The sequence below is a fragment of the Eleutherodactylus coqui genome, chromosome 2 (genome assembly GCF_035609145.1).
Source record: "Eleutherodactylus coqui strain aEleCoq1 chromosome 2, aEleCoq1.hap1, whole genome shotgun sequence".
Classification (NCBI taxonomy): Eukaryota; Metazoa; Chordata; class Amphibia; order Anura; family Eleutherodactylidae; genus Eleutherodactylus; species Eleutherodactylus coqui.
Genome location: NC_089838.1, coordinates 49969621 through 49988689, shown reverse-complemented (window position 1 = coordinate 49988689; position 19069 = coordinate 49969621). Strand labels below are relative to the sequence as shown.

Genomic DNA, 19069 nt, shown 5'->3' with positions numbered 1-19069 from the left:
CCTGAAGTTTAGGGTGTCAGTGATTGCCTGGATATTTTTTGTGGATACAGTTTGTGCGCCAAAAAATCAAAGCTTTATCAGCTATGAGCTGGCATAGATTTACACCATAATTTATGTCATGTGGCATATAGTAAGTGTGCCAGGCTGCAGAAGGGCACACCACCACCACTAAGCCATGTCAGCTTTTCACCACCACTTTAGAAAAAGTGGCGAGAAGTGATAAGTCGCAAATTATTATGCAACTGTGGAGTGCGCCATAATCTGCGACTTTAAACCACAACTGTGATCTGCAGCCTGTTATCTGTATTAACAACTTTGGTGTTAGTAGGGAATTTACAGATAACATCATTTTTTTAAAGTTAGCCACAAAGGATTTTTTTTCTATAACCCTTTAGTGACGGCCAATACGTCTTTTTACTGACCTCACTAAGGGGCTTTAAGCCTGCAAATACATCTCGCTAAGGCGGTGGTTTGGCCGACTGACACCCAGGCCCCAGCTCTAACAGGTAGGAGGGGAGAAACTTCAAATCCTGGCAGCTTAACCCCTTACATGCCACAATGAATAGTAACTGCAGCATGTAAGCAGATTTTAGGGGAAGGACGTTGCTTTTGTCACCCACTGGCACTCCGTAACGCGATCACAAGGTACCAATGTGTCTCCACGTCAGAGAAGGACCTGATAAAGGCCTCCATGTGTGCCACATAGCTTGGCCTAACAGGAGGATCTAATAGATTGTTGCCACAGGCTTAGTACAATGTAGTACATAGGTGAAGCACTGTCCTATCTTGGCGATCAAGTGAATGCATCTTCAAGTTCCCCTTGAGGGACTAGAAAATAGTGTCAAAAAAGTTCAATAAAATTTAATAAGTAAAAAAAAGGTACTACCATATTCATAACAACTCAAACAATGAAAAGATTTTAGTCTTTATTGCTCGTGGTGAATGCTGATATAGAATTTAAAAAAATAATGCCAGCACTACCATTTTTCTTTCATTCATCTCCAAAAAAAAAAGCTGACTAGAGGCGGCGCGTCACCAGTGACGTTTCTGTGCGAGGCTCACACAGAAATAGGACATGCCACAATTGGTTTACCGCACGAGTTTTCACGGGGTCAAATCGCTGCTGTCTGCATAGGATTGCATTACCTAATGCAATTCTATGGCATCAGGCACAGGCGGAAATTCTGCGGGAAATCCCACCACAGAATTTCCGCCCATGTGCACTTTAATTTTTAACAATGATCCTTTGTTGACAAATGATCTTAACACAACATAATATGTAAGGCCAAAAAAGACGCATGCCGATCCAGTTCGCCCCTATCCCTCCCCTCCCCCCCATGTTGATCCAGAGGAAGGAAAAAAAACACCCAATGGAGGTAGAAACCAATTTTCCCCATTTGAAACAATGCTTCCAGAAAGACCTTTCACCCATCGCCCGATGTCACTGAACACGTTACCATTTTGAAAAACTTAAATGGCCAATATGGATTAAAATGTACACGGCCATGTCTGAAATGAGTGTTCACGAGATGACCAGTTTTGTCAACGGTTCAACCATCAACCTACATCTATCTGATGTGTATGGCCAGCTTTAATATGCTGCTTCAGAGATCTACCAGACCGACCTGCTGCTGATAACAGAGATTTATGCTATACTCCTGACACTTCCAAACCCTGGAGGTCAGGCAGACCGGTCACAGAGGGAGGACAGAACTCTCGGTGCAGCAAGCTTACTGCAAGGGGTTCATTTAGTTTTATGATTCCACAGGTTTCCACCGGTTCAGAAGATGCACTGAAGACTAATTCTTCTACAGTACTCTGACAAGGCAGACATACAGACTGCTGAACCAGAAAACTAACACACCAATCTCATTGCTGTGAGTTTGCTCTCTGTGCCCGCCCTACTTCTGAAGACTAGATTTGGCTGCTACCATCTAGTAAAGCCCCCTCCTATCCCATTTACATGTAATGACCAGGTGTAGAAAGACAGCAGCACATGGCTAGATTCATTTCTCTGAACAATAAGTGATTACTTCTGCACATGCCCAGATTACCCCCAGACGGGCACAGTCACATGACCCTCCATGTCCTGCCATTTTAGCAACCAGTGGTATAGTTTTCCGGACAAAAAAAAAAGATTAATTAATCAGTGTATATCAGTAAGTAGTCTATGTTCATGCCACACAAAGATTTGAAAATAGTTTACATAAAGTGGCCAACCCCTTTAATTCTGATCTCTGGGAACTTTACAGACCAGCAATGACCCCCCAACAATCAGGCACCAATTCCCAAAGAAACGCTTTTAAACATTAGTAACCTGAAGGAAGGCCAAGTAACCCATAAGTCAATGGAATCTGTCCAAACATATTAGGAATTCTTGAGAAAAAAATTAGTCCCATGAGCCATGGAAACCAAAGAAGCCATAATGAAGACTGGCAAGGCAGGTCCTTGAGAAATCTGACATTACATGTACTTGCCATTGGCCGATTGACAGGATTATGAATTTATACAAGATGTGACACTCAAGGACAATGAGCTAGATTAAGGGTACATTCACATGGGGCGGTTTGGATGTAATGAAAACTGCATCACTAAAGCTGCATGCATTTTTGCTGTATTTGCAGTTTATTGAACATCCAAACCGCCCCGTGTGAATGTGCCCTAATCAAGACGATCACACGGGAAATGTGGGGCTGTTGTCCATGAAAATCAACTAAGTCATTACTTTTTCAAATAGCCCCAGAAAATCTGCTATGGCCAAGTACTCCACTTTCCTCATGCACTGGTTTAAATAAAAATCCCTCCACTTACATTGGGTTTTTAGAGTCACCAAATAAAAAAAGCACATATTTAATTTGTGGCATCACTAGAATCTGAATGACTTTAGGGTCCTTGGAACAGGACCCTCTACAACGAGTTTGGTAATGTAGGAAGTTACTCACTTATGCTCATGATATCCTTCATTCACAGTCAGAACAAACTGCAGCAAGGATGAAGCAGGATCAGCCCCATAGCCACCTGCAACAGTCTTCTTCTAAAGACGTAAAGCATTGTCATGTCACCAAAGAGGCAGAAGATGAATGCCAACGGCACCCAGAAGTCTGGTACACAGTGGTCTTCTGACCCCCAGACAATGCAGCTGCCATCTACATATTAAAGGTTAGTCATTAGACCGCTCCTAAATCTGTCCATTCATCACGAGTCTACGTAAATGTCATAAACCTATGAACTTAAATTCAAAACAAGTTCAAAAAGTACAACAGAAAAACATAACTTGCAAAACATATAAGGTTTACCTTTTTTAACCAATTCCAGGCCAAGCGACACATTGAGAGGTTGATGCTGTTCACATCTAACTTCCCTCAAGCGGCAGAAGTACCAGAATGGAGACCCTCTGGAGACCCCGCAGAACTGCGCTGCAGGAGTAGCGGTTATGGTGCACGATTTCTGTACCCTGTAAACCCCCTTAGGATCATGGGATGTCTGATTACAACAGCTCCGCCATAACAGCCAGCTCTGACTGTGACTAATGCCACAATACAGATGAGGGTCCGCTACCTCAGGTCTCGCTACAAAGAGGGTTTGGAGTTTAACTCTGTAAAGTAAGCAAATACATTTAGGCAAAAACATCTTAATGCCCCACAATAGCCCCAGCTTGTGGTTTACAAGACACATGTAAGCAAAGGCCCATGTGTTACAGAACGATAACCCAGAGTCAGCGTTCATAAAGTGTAGATATTAAAACAAGGACATACCAAAAATGGATAAATGAGCATACAGTCACTTGGATCCAAAAAGTAAGCCACTTGTGAAACATATACCATCACATGAGCATGTAAAGGGAAACCCCAACCTCATTCTATAAATACCTGCAGCCATACTCTATTCATTGGAGCATAAAAAGTGTCATTTTGTAGGTTTCTAAATAGGATAGTAAAAAAACCCTAGTCTAAAAATTAAACTGCCAGTACTATAAAAAGTGATGGCATATCCACAGCAGGACAAAAGGCTGTGGCACTAGTTACGTGCTACATGAACTTCCAGGTTGTCCCCACCTGAGGACGCTAGAGCTACCCGCTGTGCAAGGAACTACAACACTCTGCTTACTTGAGTGGAGCAGGGTGGCAGTCACCCACACAATGGGTGAAGGCGAGGGTGATCTTGTCTTTATACACCACAGCCAGGCTTAACATACATAGCTGCAATGTAATGCAGAGCTGCTGCTTGTGCCTATAATGGGTCAGAGGGTGGATCTACTAAACTGGTCTTACTTACGATTGGCAGTCTTTCCCCTATCATTGTGCATACAGAGACAGCGGTCAGTCACCAAGTAGGACTGCCCACTGGACCAAGTCAGAAAGATCATGGATTTAAATTAGGAAGATACGACTTATATTCAGGTTTTCACCCACAAAGCTATCTAGTTATCTGCTCCTCCTGTTCTATAGCATGTGCCTTCATATCAGACTGCCCGTTCAATGTGACAGGTTCCCTTTCAATGGATCCACTAGTTCTAGTTAAAGTGTCTCTCTTGCACACTTGCGTTTTTTCATGCGATATCGCTGAGTTTTTTTCATACGATTGTCAATAGGACTTTCTAATGCTAAAAATGCATCGCACAAAAATTGCAAAGCACAAACTTGGGATACGTTTTTAACATTAGAAAGTCCCATGAAGAAAATACAGCGATAGCGCATGAAAAAAACACGCAAGAAAAACACAAGTGCGCAGGAGCCCTTACTTTGATGTCAGATCAGTCATGGAGTGACGCTAGTGTATGCAGAGCGATACGGTTTCCAAGGGGACCTTATGGTGAGTATCCTGGAAAGTATCATGTACAGGTCTTACTCTAATTAATGGGACTTATGCACAACATGGGTCCCATTAATTACCCAATGTCTTCCAGCAAGCACTAGCGCCTTTCGATGTCTGATTGGGCAGATATTAGAATTCAGGCAACATAAAGAATTGTTGTGTGAGCATCACATGGCACACCCAAATGTTATGTTCAATAAAATGAAGTCTAGTAGTACAAAAACTTGCAAAAAACACAACTAAAAACATTTAAAAATGCCATAAACAAGAGTGATGATACATGTTAGAGCCAAATACACAAGAGCCCTAGCCAGAAACCTCCAGACCAATAGAAGCCTATGAATATAACCAGATTACAGGAGACCTCTGTAACACTGATGGAATACCTTCATGCATTGATGACATACTTTTTATATACTATTCGTTACTTATTCCTGTTTGGCCCTTCCCTATTATTTTGCGTATTATACTGTGGATCATTCTATATGGTTTACAAAAGTTACCAGCATCTGCTGAGCGCATAAGAAACGGTTGGCACCAATTTAAACCTTATATTCTAACTAGCTGATATACCCGGCTTTGCCCGAGTCAATTTGGTACTGGTGTTTATCTGGTGTTTATACGGAAAATTTTATGAAGTCGTGGTTACTTTAGAGATACCGAGGAAAAAAATATGTTCACCATTTTGCATGGTTCTTTGCGTTACCCAGGAAACACCATGTAGAGGTAACCATGCGACATTTCCTTTATATAACATGACATCAGGAAGTGAGAGAATTAGATTTCGTACGTAAAATATGGACGCTAATTCTTTTGCGCTTAGAATCGAATAATCGAGTTGGGACCTATTAACTTTTCCCATTTATGGCATAATCAATGCCCGTGCCAAATTTCAAATTTCTATGACATTGGGAAGTGAGAGAATTAGATTACGTACGTAAAATGTGGACGCTAGTTCTTTTGCGCTAGAATTGATTAATCGAGTTGGGACCTCTTTACTTTTCCTATTTTGGACATAAATCTATGCTTGTGCCAAATTTCATGTTTCTACGACATCGGGAAGTGAGAGAATTACTGGCGAGTCAGTAAGTGAGTGATAAGGGCTTTCGTCTTTATATATATATATATATATATATATATAGATTGCTGTATTCCATCAGCATGTTGCCGAGTTCTACTGTCATTTGGTTACTTTTACAGACTTGCATGGATATGAAGTTTACTGTTTATGACCAATTTGTATTGTGTATTTGACTAACATGTATCATGGCTCCCATTTTTGGGACTTTTAAACGTTTTAAATTGTGTTTTGCAAACTTTTATACTAATCAGCTTTTTATTGCACGTAACATTTTGCTGTGCCGGTCCCACAACAAGTCTTTGTGTTGCTTGTATTTTTTTGTATGCCATTCTTTGAGCCCCCATTATTAGAGGTTATTGGACAGTTGTGTCCACCTGTTCCTCGGTACTACATTAGGGGAACACTTTAAATGGGCAATAAGCAGCAGACCGTAATATTGAAAGTTTAGCCCTTTATGTATGGAAATTACTTATCTTTAATTGCAAATTATATTTTAACTGAAATGACGATTATAACTTAAAACATAGTAATCCCTGGAAAAGCTGCCAATATGCCCACATTTACTTTGTAGTGGCTAACCATGTATTGCCCCACTAACATCCTCTGAGCCAAACAATAAAAGTACCGCATCTGGCACATGCTTGACCCAAATGGACCCTGTTGACTATAATGGAGTGCACATCAGGCTTCCAGTATTCCACTTTCTTTATTCTAGGCCTTTTTCAAATTTTCGTCCGGGTTTTCTCAGAATACCTTCAACTCCAGTTCCAGAAGGTTGTACATACGCGCAAACGGAATAGAAGCTCTAGGAAGCAAGCGCACTGGGCAATCAGAGGGCCAATTAGATGGTAGTTGGTCAGCTTTCTTCTTGCTGCAGACATCGATGAACATTTGGTACTGAATCGATAACTTCTCATAAACCTGTTGACAATCTACGGGGTCTTGCACTGGTTTAGGAACAAATGGTGCCAACTTGCAGTTCTTTTTACAGTACTCTGAAGGGAAGACAATGGTCCTTGATTCCCAGTTGATAGAGGGATTATAGGTAGAGAACCAGGGGATCCCGAGAATCACCGGAAATTTAGGGAACGAGATGAGCTGGAAGCTGATCATTTCTTGGTGGTCAGGTTTCATGTGGAGCTTCAGCTCGATTGTCTCCTGTGTAACTGGTCCTGAGGACAAGGGTGACCCATCCACCGTTTCCACATCAATAGGTATGGGCTTAGGTCTGCTTGCAATGTTTTGCCAAGAGCGAATCTTAAGTCCATAAAATTTCCTCCTGCTTCTGAATCCAACATTGTTGAGCATTGCATCCTTTTACTTCTCGTTAAGATCTCTGTTGGGACGACAAAATAGTGGAATGCAGGAAGGGTTTTCCCACTGTCTTGAACTACAGATGCAAAGGTTTGCTTGGTGGAATCCTCTTGCTTCGTGACGGCTGGATAGGTCATGGCCTTGACCTTGGTTAGGGCAAGAATCCTCTGGTACTTATTTGGACAGTTTAAGGCATAATGTCCTGAGCTTCCACAATAAAGGCACAGAAATCAACCTACATCAGTTCTGGCATGGCTTCAGGCAACTCAACATGGATTGACTAAAGGAGTAGGGGGTGTTGGTGCACAAACCCCACAGTCTCTCTTTTTGCCACTCGAAAAGTCTCTGTGTCTAGACTTGAACCTGGCACCTCCTGTGTTTGGGACAGTGTCTCTCCCTAGTGAGCGGTCTAGTTTGCTGGGCAAGCTCCCCTTCTGAACCTAGCCGTGTTCCATGATCCTGTGTATCTAGTTCCTGCCTTCCTGTCCTGCTTCTAATCAGGCTCACTATAAAAGCCTAACCCTGACACTCCTCAAGTGCATGATTATTGTGCTTCACAACCTTAGTCAACCTCCTCTACAAACTAACTGAGACCACTTGATACAGACCTCTGGCATTCCTCCTGACCACTATACCTGCCTCCTTCTTTGTACCACAACCTGAGACCACCTGATACCAACCTCTGGCTTTCCTCCTGAGCACAATTCCCCTCCTCCTCCTTTGTACCACAACCTGAGGTGACCTGATACCGACCTCTGGCTTTTCCTTGACTACTCTCTGGACCTGCATGGTTGCTATGCTCGCAGCTCCAAACCTAGTGCCAGAAACTCTACACTCTGATCAATTCAGACACAGAGCTGGATAAAATCTTCCAGGTCACTAGGGTTCTCCACTCTGGCAAGTTCATCCTTAACGCACCTGGATAATCCCCAGCAAAATTGGCTTAGTTGTGCAGCTTGATTCCATGTGATATCAGTCACCTGACAAAATTCTGCTGTATATTCTGCAAAAAAATGTTGCCCTTGTCGCAGGTTGTGTAACCTACCTTTGGCTGTGGCACAGCAATTAGGATCCTCAAAGATTTGATTCATAGGGGTCGTGAAGGCAGCGAGGCTATCGAGATTACTGTTGGCCTTGACGAACGGTGAAGCCCATGCAAGCGCCTCATCGGTGAGAAGGTTGATGATAAAGAATACCTTTTCCCGTCACTAGTAAACAAAGGGGGTTGCATCTGGAAATAGATTCGGCAATAATTCAGGAACCCTCGGTATTGGCAATGATTTCCCCCAAATATTGCTAGCAGTGGCATGCAGGCATCTGGCACTGAATTGCGCATCTCCAGAAGTTGCCTCTGTAACCCATTGATCTCTCTTTGCAGTCCAGCAACCCTCTCCTGATAGGAGGAACGAAACTCTTAGAGCTCTGAGACTTGTTTCTTCAGAGTGGCTACTACGGACTCCATTTTAAGGCGTGATTATTCTGTAGCATTTCTGGTGCTGGAGTTGTAGCAGAAAGTCTGGCGAATGGTCAAGGAAAGGGGGAGGTCAGTATTAGGAGGTCTTGTGTCACAGTACAAATGGAGGAGGGGGTAGCATTGTCAGGGAAGCCAGAGGTCGGTATAAGGGGGTTTCATGTTGTGGTATAAATGGAGGAAGTGGGTAGCATTGTCAGGAAGGAAGCCAGAGGTCAGTATCTGGGGGTTCCGTGTCACGGTACAAATGGAGGAGGCAGGTAGCATTGTCAGTAAGGAAGCCAGTGGTCGGTATCAGGAGGTCTTGTTAAAATAGCAGGAAGTAGGCAAGAGTGAAGCTTGATCAAGGCTCTGGAGCTCAATCATCACGCGCTGGTGTAGTGGCAGGGTCAGGCTTTTATGATAAGCCTAATTAGGAAGAGCGGCAGGGTCAGGACAGGGGTTGCGTTTGCACGATCTAGGAACAAGGCAAAAAGTCCAGCAGGGGAACTATCCAAGAGCTGGATAGCTCAGCAGGAAGGGCTACTGATTAGAGTGTGGGAGGTCCCAGGTTCGATCTTTGACTATTCTTGTACATAGGGTCAATATTATAGTAGTTATATTCTTGTACATAAGCAGCACTATTATTTTAGTTATATTCTTGTTCATAGGGGGCAGTATTATAGTAGTTATATTATTGTACATAGGAGGCAGTATTCTAGTAGTTATATTCTTGGACATAGGAGGCAGTATTATAGTAGTTCCATTCTTGTATCTAGGAGGAAATATTATAGTAGTTCTATTCTTGTATATAGGAAGCAGTATTAAAGTAGTTCTATTCTTGTACATAGGAGGCAGTATTCTAGTAGTTATATTCTTGTACATAAGGGGGCAGTATTATAGTATTTATATTCTGGTACATAGGGGACAGTATTATAGTAGTTATATTCTAGTACATAGGGGGCAATATTATAGTAGTTATATTCTGGTGCACAGGGGGCAGCATTATAGTAGTTATATTCTTGTATATAGGAGGCAGTATTATAGTAGTTATATTCTTGCACATAGAGGGCAATATTATAGTAGTTATATTCTTGTACATAGGAGGCAGTATTATAGTAGTTATATTCTTGTACATAGGGGGGCAGTATAATGATTGTAATTATATTCTTGTACATAGGAGGCAGTATTATAGTAGTTATATTCTTGTACATAGGAGACAGTATTATAGTATTTATATTCTTGTACATAGGAGGCAGTATTATAGTACTTATATTCTGGTACAAAGGGGGCAGTATTATAGTAGTTATATTCTTGTACATAGGGGGCAGTATTATAGTAGTTATATTCTTGTACATAGAGGGCAATATTATAGTAGTTATATTCTTGTGCACAGGGGGCAGTATTATAGTAGTTATATTCTTGTACCTAGGAGGAAGTATTATAGTAATTCTATTCTTGTACATAGGGAGCAGTATTATAGTAGTTATAATCTTGTACATAGGAAGGCAGTATTATAGTAGTTATATTCTTGTACATAGGGAGCAGTACTATAGTAGTTATATTCTTGTACATAGGGGGCAGTATTATAGTAGTTATATTAATGTACATAGGAGACAGTATTATAGTATTTATATTCTTGTACATAGGAGGCAGTTTTATAGTACTTATATTCTGGTACAGAGGGGGCAGTATTATAGTAGTTATATTCTTGTACATAGGGGGCAGTATTATAGTAGTTATATTCTTGTACATAGAGGGCAATATTATAGTAGTTATATTCTTGTGCACAGGGGGCAGTATTATAGTAGTTATATTCTTGTACCTAGGAGGAAGTATTATAGTAATTCTATTCTTGTACATAGGGAGCAGTATTATAGTAGTTATAATCTTGTACATAGGAAGGCAGTATTATAGTAGTTATATTCTTGTACATAGGGAGCAGTACTATAGTAGTTATATTCTTGTACATAGGGGGCAGTATTATAGTAGTTATATTAATGTACATAGGAGACAGTATTATAGTGGTTACATTCTTGTACTTAGAGAGCGGCATTATAGAACATTTTTGTAGTTACATTACACACTGACACACTGTCTACAAAGAATAAACGTCTCACTTTATTTCTGTAACATCACACTATGACATATATAACTTTATATTCACAGCCACAATATAGAACATAAATTCCATCCTTACAAATTCAGTAGAGCACATTGACAATTCCCATATATATCAGCAGCCGCTAGCCGTTCTCAATAAATAAAGGATACATTACAAGCCATATTAATACTGAGCCTGATGCAGAAGAACCAGGCGTAAAACATAACAGTCAGATCTCTCCTTTAATTCCAGAATTTGATTGTTTGTTGAGGGCATCCTGCAGTCTTTACACACGAGGTTCAGTATCTTCAGATAATGCAACATTCATCTCGGTTATGAAGGAAATGCTTAAAAATATCGGGATGATTTATAGATCTTTTGTTAAATATATATATATTTTGGTGTAAAAAAATAGGACACTTCTGCATCGCTCTCTGCTATAAAACTTTATACCGCGGTACAATATATATATATTACATTCAATAATTTATGATTGGACTATTATTACGGTTAGGCTTGTAGGCTCGGTCTGTGCTTTGAAAACCAATAGACATTGTAAATATATATAAAAAGCGAAACGCATTTCTTCATTGTCAACAACATCTTTCCGGCCAGCATGCAGTAAAATCCATCACATTTCTGTGCACATACAACAGAAATCACACGTATCACAAGACCACGACATGCAAAGATTGCCACGCAAAGATTTCTACGCGTTTCATATTCTTGCATTCCTTTACTGCAGCATGCATATTGCACTAATTCGTAGATGGGCCAATAGACGTTATCTGTACTCTTAGGTAGATTATATCGGACGACGCTGAGCTGTCCTGTATTTCTGATTTCTCATTTCTGATGTCAGTGATTTAAGCTGCCACCTTGTTTTTCCCCCATAAGTTACACTACAACTCTGCTTGTTCAGATTAACTGTTGTTTTCGGTGTATAATATTGTGTACAGGATATAATAGGAGGTGGTGCCAGCTTTATATACTAAGAATTAAAACAGCGCCATGGAAAGCAAAACACGTAGAAAAGAAAAATGACCTCTGCGCCATAGTATACGTTGCTGCCATTCTGGCCATTTATATAAAGCCAGTGGATTGGATGGACGAGCTTTCTGATCATTTACAGCTATCAAAGGATGACCGACAGCTGTAGCAGTGTGATATACACCTTCCAAAGGATGACTGCATCTTTTATAGGATGACTGACAACTGCCAAGGAAAGTGAGGAAGAGAAGAAAGTGGTACATGTCCACCACCACCTACTCTTCTTCACTTCCACTGAACCCCGTGGTTGGTGAGGCAGAGTCAGGACACGATAGAAGGCTGCGCCTTACACAGATTGTGCCCATGTGGAGAACCTTTAAACTTGGAGATCCTGAGGTGGGCATGGAGATGCCAAGCTGCCCAACAACTGGGTGTTGCCATCCATGTTACAACTTTGTGGTCTGACTTAAGGATGATTTAAGGTCAAGTAGAGCTCTCTGAGGTTTTCTGCACCAAGTCTCCAGATCTTGCAACTTCTGCAGAGCTTGCATCTCCTCTAGACCTTGGCATCTCCTCCAGACCTTGGCATGCTTCTTCTCTTTCCAGCATCTCATCGGTCTCTTCTTTCACACTTGTCTTCTGAATCTTATATCTTTGGTAATTCAGCTGCAGAATTTTCTGTTTCTCTGATGGGTTTCTCAGCATTTCTTTTGTCCTCTCCTCCATAGGGTCCACTAGCAGCTTTTTCGGATTGTCCACTGCTCCTGCTCTGGTGGTCCATCGATGGAGATCCTGCATCTCTCCCTTTATTTCCTTGTAACTTACTTTCTAGGCGCTGAAGTTTAGCAAGATTTTCTTTCAGTAACTTGCTGTCGGGATCCAGCATGGCCGCCTTCTTATAATAGGTTCTGGCAGCAATGTAATCACCCTAGAGAAGATATACAGCGAGAAAATTAATGGCAGAATAAAGTGAAGACAACTTTAACTCCTTCCTGGCAGCCAATTGGCTATATACATCCTACCTGCATATGCCCTGTACACTTAAGACATATATAGGCTTCCACAACAAATGATGTGACTTGGTGAGTATAAACTGTCTTTAATAGCGGATACCAGCCCCCAGGAGCCACAATCAGAGATAACACAGATCGTGGTTGTTAACCCTTTATATTGCAAAATGTACATTGTAGAAACAAGAAACCCACCACAAAGATGACGGAATTACATTTTTTTTCTTTTCACTCCACTTGAAATTTTTTTTCAGTTTTCAGTATATTATATGGTGCATTAAATAGTATCACTGAGAAATGCATCTCATTCTGCAAAAAAACAAGGCCTCATGTAGCTATGTAAATGGGGGAAAAAAAGGTAAGATTTTTTTAAAGTGAGGAGGCAAAAACGAAAATTTAAAAAAGGGTTGTGACCTTGCAGTACCACAGTATTGCATTATACTGTACAGGTGATCAAATTGCAAACCCAAGTTCCCTGCAAGGACTAAAAAAAAGTAAAAATAAAGTTATTACAAAAAATAAATAGCATTAAAAGTTTTATTAAACCCCCTCATTTCCTAATTCTCACATTAAACAAACAAATAAATGTAAAAATTGGTATTGCCGAATGCATAAAGGTCCAATTTAATGAAATATCACAATATTAATCCCAAATGGTGAATGTAGTTACAAAAAAATGCAATGCAAGAACTCCTGTTTTGGTCACCCTGTCTCCAGGAAAAAATGGAATAAAAAGCGATCAAAACATTGTATGTAGCCCCAAAATGATACCAATAAAAACTACAGGCTGTCCTGCAAAAAATGAGCACCCATACATGCCGAACGGATCAGTCTTATGACGGAACTAAAACAGTGCTGTAATAGTACAACATGCTGTGCTATTTCCTCCAGAATTTTCGCGGAAATCGGCAAGGGAGGTTCCAAATGGAAACTCTGTCGCTAAGATGAACACAGACTAAGCTGTCTAGGATGTGTCCTTCACCCACACGCTTGCAGATAGCCGTATTGTTAATGTTGCTTTAGATGTGACACTGGCCAGGACTTTACTGAATCTATATATATAAAATTGAATGTATGTCTGTCTGCGTGCGTGCGTGTCTGCGTGCGTGTCTGTTTGTCCTTTATGCGCTACTACACCATTCATCCGATCGCCATGAAACTTTGGGAAGTTGTTAAGTACACTCCTGGGAAGATTATAGGCATAGTACAAATATCCTACGATAAATGGCGCGCGAGCGTCGTCGAAAGTTACGCCCCCCCCCCACGTAGATCGAATAAGTAAGCCACCTGCTATTGTGATGTCATCACTGATGTCATCAACATCGGACGCCCTTGAACATGCCCCAACATGTTCTATAAAGCTGCATTGTGATGTCATTAAGGCTCTATTATGACACGTACAGCTTGGAACCACTAGAGCACGCCAGCCAATTACCATTGGAGTTGGAAATGGGTAAACAAGTACTAGGATATCTTCCTAAGAAGCCACAGCAGCCGGATAAATTGTATGTTCCACCCAACGGCTATTTTATTCAGCCCGCAAGGGGGAAGCAGCGGCCTACAAAATCTAATTCTCTCATTTCCTGATGTCATAGATAGATAGATAGATAGATAGATAGACTGTATGCAATAACCCTGATAGATAGATAGATAGACTGTAAGCAATAACCCAGATAGATAGATAGATAGATAGATAGATAGATAGATAGATAGATAGATAGATAGATAGATAGATAGATAGATAGATAGACTGTATGCAATGACACGTACAGCTTGGAACCATATATATTATAGCACGCCAGCCATTTACAGTCAGTCTCCATTGGAGTTGGAAGTGGGCAAACATGTACTCGGCCAGTGATGGCGAACCTTTTAGGGACCGAGTGCCCAAACTACAACCCAAAACCCACTTATGTATCGCAAAGTGCCAACACGTCAGGGGGCGGGGCTTATCACAACGTATGATTTTACCCCCGTCGTTCTAAAAAGGACAAGGCTGTTTCAGAATAGACCGGGTGCAGATTCTGACTGCTTTTTGGACGCGGAAATACTGCAGAATGTCCTCAGCGGAGATTTCTGTGGAAAATTCTGCAGCATTTCCGCATCTAAAAAGCAGTCAAAATCTGCACCCGGTCTATTCTGAAAGAGCCCTGCCCATTTCTGCCACATGTACACATACCCCAGCGGTAATAGTGACACCTTCACCCCAGCGATAATAGTGACATCCCACAGCAGTAATAATAGTGACACTCCCCCCATTAGTAACCCCATCTATATATATAAAATTGAATGTATGTCTGTCTGCGTGCGTGCGTGTCTGCGTGCGTGTCTGTTTGTCCTTTATGCGCTACTACACCATTCATCCGATCGCCATGAAACTTTGGGAAGTTGTTAAGTACACTCCTGGGAAGATTATAGGCATAGTACAAATATCCTACGATAAATGGCGCGCGAGCGTCGTCGAAAGTTACGCCCCCCCCCCACGTAGATCGAATAAGTAAGCCACCTGCTATTGTGATGTCATCACTGATGTCATCAACATCGGACGCCCTTGAACATGCCCCAACATGTTCTATAAAGCTGCATTGTGATGTCATTAAGGCTCTATTATGACACGTACAGCTTGGAACCACTAGAGCACGCCAGCCAATTACCATTGGAGTTGGAAGTGGGTAAACAAGTACTAGGATATCTTCCTAAGAAGCCACAGCAGCCGGATAAATTGTATGTTCCACCCAACGGCTATTTTATTCAGCCCGCAAGGGGGAAGCAGCGGCCTACAAAATCTAATTCTCTCATTTCCTGATGTCATAGATAGATAGATAGATAGATAGATAGATAGATAGATAGATAGATAGACTGTATGCAATAACCCTGATAGATAGATAGATAGATAGATAGATAGATAGATAGATAGATAGATAGATAGACTGTAAGCAATAACCCAGATAGATAGATAGATAGATAGACTGTATGCAATGACACGTACAGCTTGGAACCATATATATTATAGCACGCCAGCCATTTACAGTCAGTCTCCATTGGAGTTGGAAGTGGGCAAACATGTACTCGGCCAGTGATGGCGAACCTTTTAGGGACCGAGTGCCCAAACTACAACCCAAAACCCACTTATGTATCGCAAAGTGCCAACACGTCAGGGGGCGGGGCTTATCACAACGTATGATTTTACCCCCGTCGTTCTAAAAAGGACAAGGCTGTTTCAGAATAGACCGGGTGCAGATTCTGACTGCTTTTTGGACGCGGAAATACTGCAGAATGTCCTCAGCGGAGATTTCTGTGGAAAATTCTGCAGCATTTCCGCATCTAAAAAGCAGTCAAAATCTGCACCCGGTCTATTCTGAAAGAGCCCTGCCCATTTCTGCCACATGTACACATACCCCAGCGGTAATAGTGACATCCCACAGCAGTAATAATAGTGACACTCCCCCCATTAGTAATAAGAGTGACATACCCCAGCGGTCCCCCAGCAGTAATAATGCCCGCTCCCCCCCCCCAGCGGTTCCCCCAGCAGTCATAATACCCCCCCCCCCCCAGTGGTCCACCAGCAGTCACAATGCCACCCCCAGCTGTCCGCCAGCAATAATAATGCCCCCCTCCCCCCAAGTGGTTCCCCCAGCAGTCATAATGGCTCCCCCCCAGCGGTTCTCCTGGCAGTCATCATGCCCCCCTTCCCCCACAGAGATTTTCTTGGCAGTCACCATGCCCCCCTCCCCCCAACGATTCTCCCAGCAGTCATGCCTCCACTCCCCCGCCAGCGATTCTCCCAGCAGTCAGAATGTCGCCCATCCCCCCCCAGCGATTCTCCCAGCAGTCAGAATGTCGCCCATCCCCCCCCAGCGATTCTCCCAGCAGTCAGAATGTCTCCCATCCCCCCCCCCAGCAATTCTCCCAGCAGTAAGAATGTCTCCCCCCCCCCCCATCAATTCTCCCAGCAGTAAGAATGTCTCCCCCCCCCCCCCCCAGCAATTCTCCCAGCAGTAAGAATGTCTCCCCCCCCCCCCCAGCGATTCTCACACAACGGCTATTTTATTCAGCCCGCAAGGGGGAAGCAGCGGCCTACAAAACCTCAGAGGTCGCTGCTGCCGTCATCTAGATATATAAAAACGAAGTATGTATGTATGTCTGTCTTCGCAGCAACGCGCGACGGGTACGCTAGTATTCATATAAAGCAATCTACACTGACACCTCAAAAGTCCTGGGATAGCGATAGGTACACTGATGAGGAAATGGCGTTACTTCCGGGTGTGTGATATATCAAACTGGTGGAGAATTTCACCCTAAAAACAATGGTGTGTTTCATTTTATCATAACTTTATTTAGTTTGCATGTTACCACAGTGATTTCTCCTCATTACAGATAATGTGTATGATGGCGTTATCTCAAACAGAACTAGCCATGAGAACGAAGCTCACGTCATCGCTGCAGATTTAAATCAAGGCCACCCAACTGGGCCTCTCATTACCCCCAGTGCAGAGGCCAAACTTTTCCAAATTGTGAGAAACAGGCAAAAAAGCCAAAATCTGGATGACCAAAAACCGTTACTGATGCAGCACCAGGCAACTACAATTCTGGCCTCATTCACGAAGAGCCAACAATGTAGCACTCGTCGTCTGTCTCAAGAATGTGGGGTTAGCTGTGCCTCCAAATAGCAAATTTTGTCCATGCATAAATGTCATCCTCAGGTTGTAGATGCTGCAACACCTGATGGAAGACGATCTCAACACGTTTAGCTTTGAGATAATGGCATCTTTCACATTGCCATTAATGAAGAAAAACCACTGTGTTAACATGATGTTAAAACGAAGCACGCTACTATTTTTCTGGTGAAATCCTACCTTCCAATTAGAAACATTAGAGTTAAATCCATAATAGCGATATTCAAAATGGCCGTCATTTTGGTGACATTGACGAACAGGTTTCCCCCTTTACCCGCAGCTTGTATAATAAAATTTGATCATCGTCTGCCAAACCATTTTCATTCTACATGGGAGTTTCAGAACTTTTGAGATACCCTGTAATTTGGTATCTTCAACAGGCACTGTCAACACCATGATATCAGACACAGCGCCGCATCTGACCCTAGAGGACTAGCAACATGTGTTGAGGTCTAATGAGTCATGGTACCAATTGTCTCAGGCTGATGGTAGAGTTCGTGTGTGGCACAGACCCCATGAAGCTATGGACCCCAGTTATCAACAAGACACTGTGCAGGCTGGTGGTGGCTCCATACCAGTGTGGGGTGTGTTCTCATCGACTGGTGCCTGCTACGTTTCACTGCTTGGTGATCATTTGCAGCCCTTCATGGACTTCACGTACCCCCACTATGATGGATATTTCAGCAGGATAATGCTCCAGGTCATCAGGCCCAAGTTGTCCAGAATTGGTTGGAGGAGCATTCTGGAGAGTTTCTATGAATGGTGCGGACAGCAATTATGAGACGTGGTGCAGATATCAATTGACCCCCAAGATCCTATTTGTGGAATCGATGGCACGTTGAGTTGCTGCACCTCGTCAGGCTAGAGGGGATCATATATGACATTATTTCCTGTCTTTTGACTTTTCGCATGTCAGTGAATATTTAAAGTTGCATAGTGACATGAACACATGGAAACTAGTTACTTTTTTAATGTGGACCAATGCGTTTTGACGTTGAGTCTACTGGTGTAGTAGATATTCCCCCAATGAGATATTGTTCTATTGGAGGGGAAACAATCAACAAGCTGGTCTCTGATTCGTGTTTAGGACACACACTATAGTCTCCCAGTTACCTGAATGTGCTTGATGCCTCCCATGTTCATACAGGCCTGGGCTTGTTTCGGGCTCAGATCTACCACACGGCTATAACTCTAAGAGACAAAAACATCAAAAACCTGCCCCAGTCTCTAATAAAAATAGATTGTACAGTAATTCTACACAATGTTGGGGTACCTGGAAGGCCTCTTCCAGCCGGTTAAGCTCACGTAGCTGATTCCCTTTGGTGAAGTAAAGCTCCGAGGTTATTTTAGGGTCTTGAGGTTTCATTTGCAGAGCGACATCAATCATGTCCAGAGCCTGTGGAGGAAGACGCAGGTCCCATCAGAGAGACATAATGCCAAAGCTGGCATTAGTTGGGTAACAGTTCGAAACGCTGTTCCAGTTTTAGGAATATAGAGATGATTTAATGGATATTGGAGTGACAGACAGATCTTTCCACTGTAAGTGCAGAAAGGGAGACGCAGCAGCTAATTGTGAAACGCGTTTAAACAGCAACGTTAAAGAGGACTTAAAGGGGCTGTCTGCTTTTA

At 42.4% G+C, this 19069-nt stretch overlaps 1 protein-coding gene across 1 annotated transcript in view; it reads right to left on the bottom strand.

The window, feature by feature from the left end:
- Positions 1 to 10759: 10759 nt before the first annotated feature.
- The window catches only part of TMTC1 (transmembrane O-mannosyltransferase targeting cadherins 1), a 41668-nt gene continuing 33358 nt past the window's right edge, over positions 10760 to 19069 (bottom strand). Inside the window, exons 18-20 of the mRNA XM_066590868.1 lie at positions 18714 to 18836; positions 18554 to 18631; positions 10760 to 12682 (exon numbers count right to left, since the gene is read on the bottom strand). Of these exons, the coding sequence (XP_066446965.1) occupies positions 12401 to 12682; positions 18554 to 18631; positions 18714 to 18836 (483 nt within the window). The 3' untranslated portion in view covers positions 10760 to 12400. The remainder of the gene's footprint in view (positions 12683 to 18553; positions 18632 to 18713; positions 18837 to 19069) is intronic.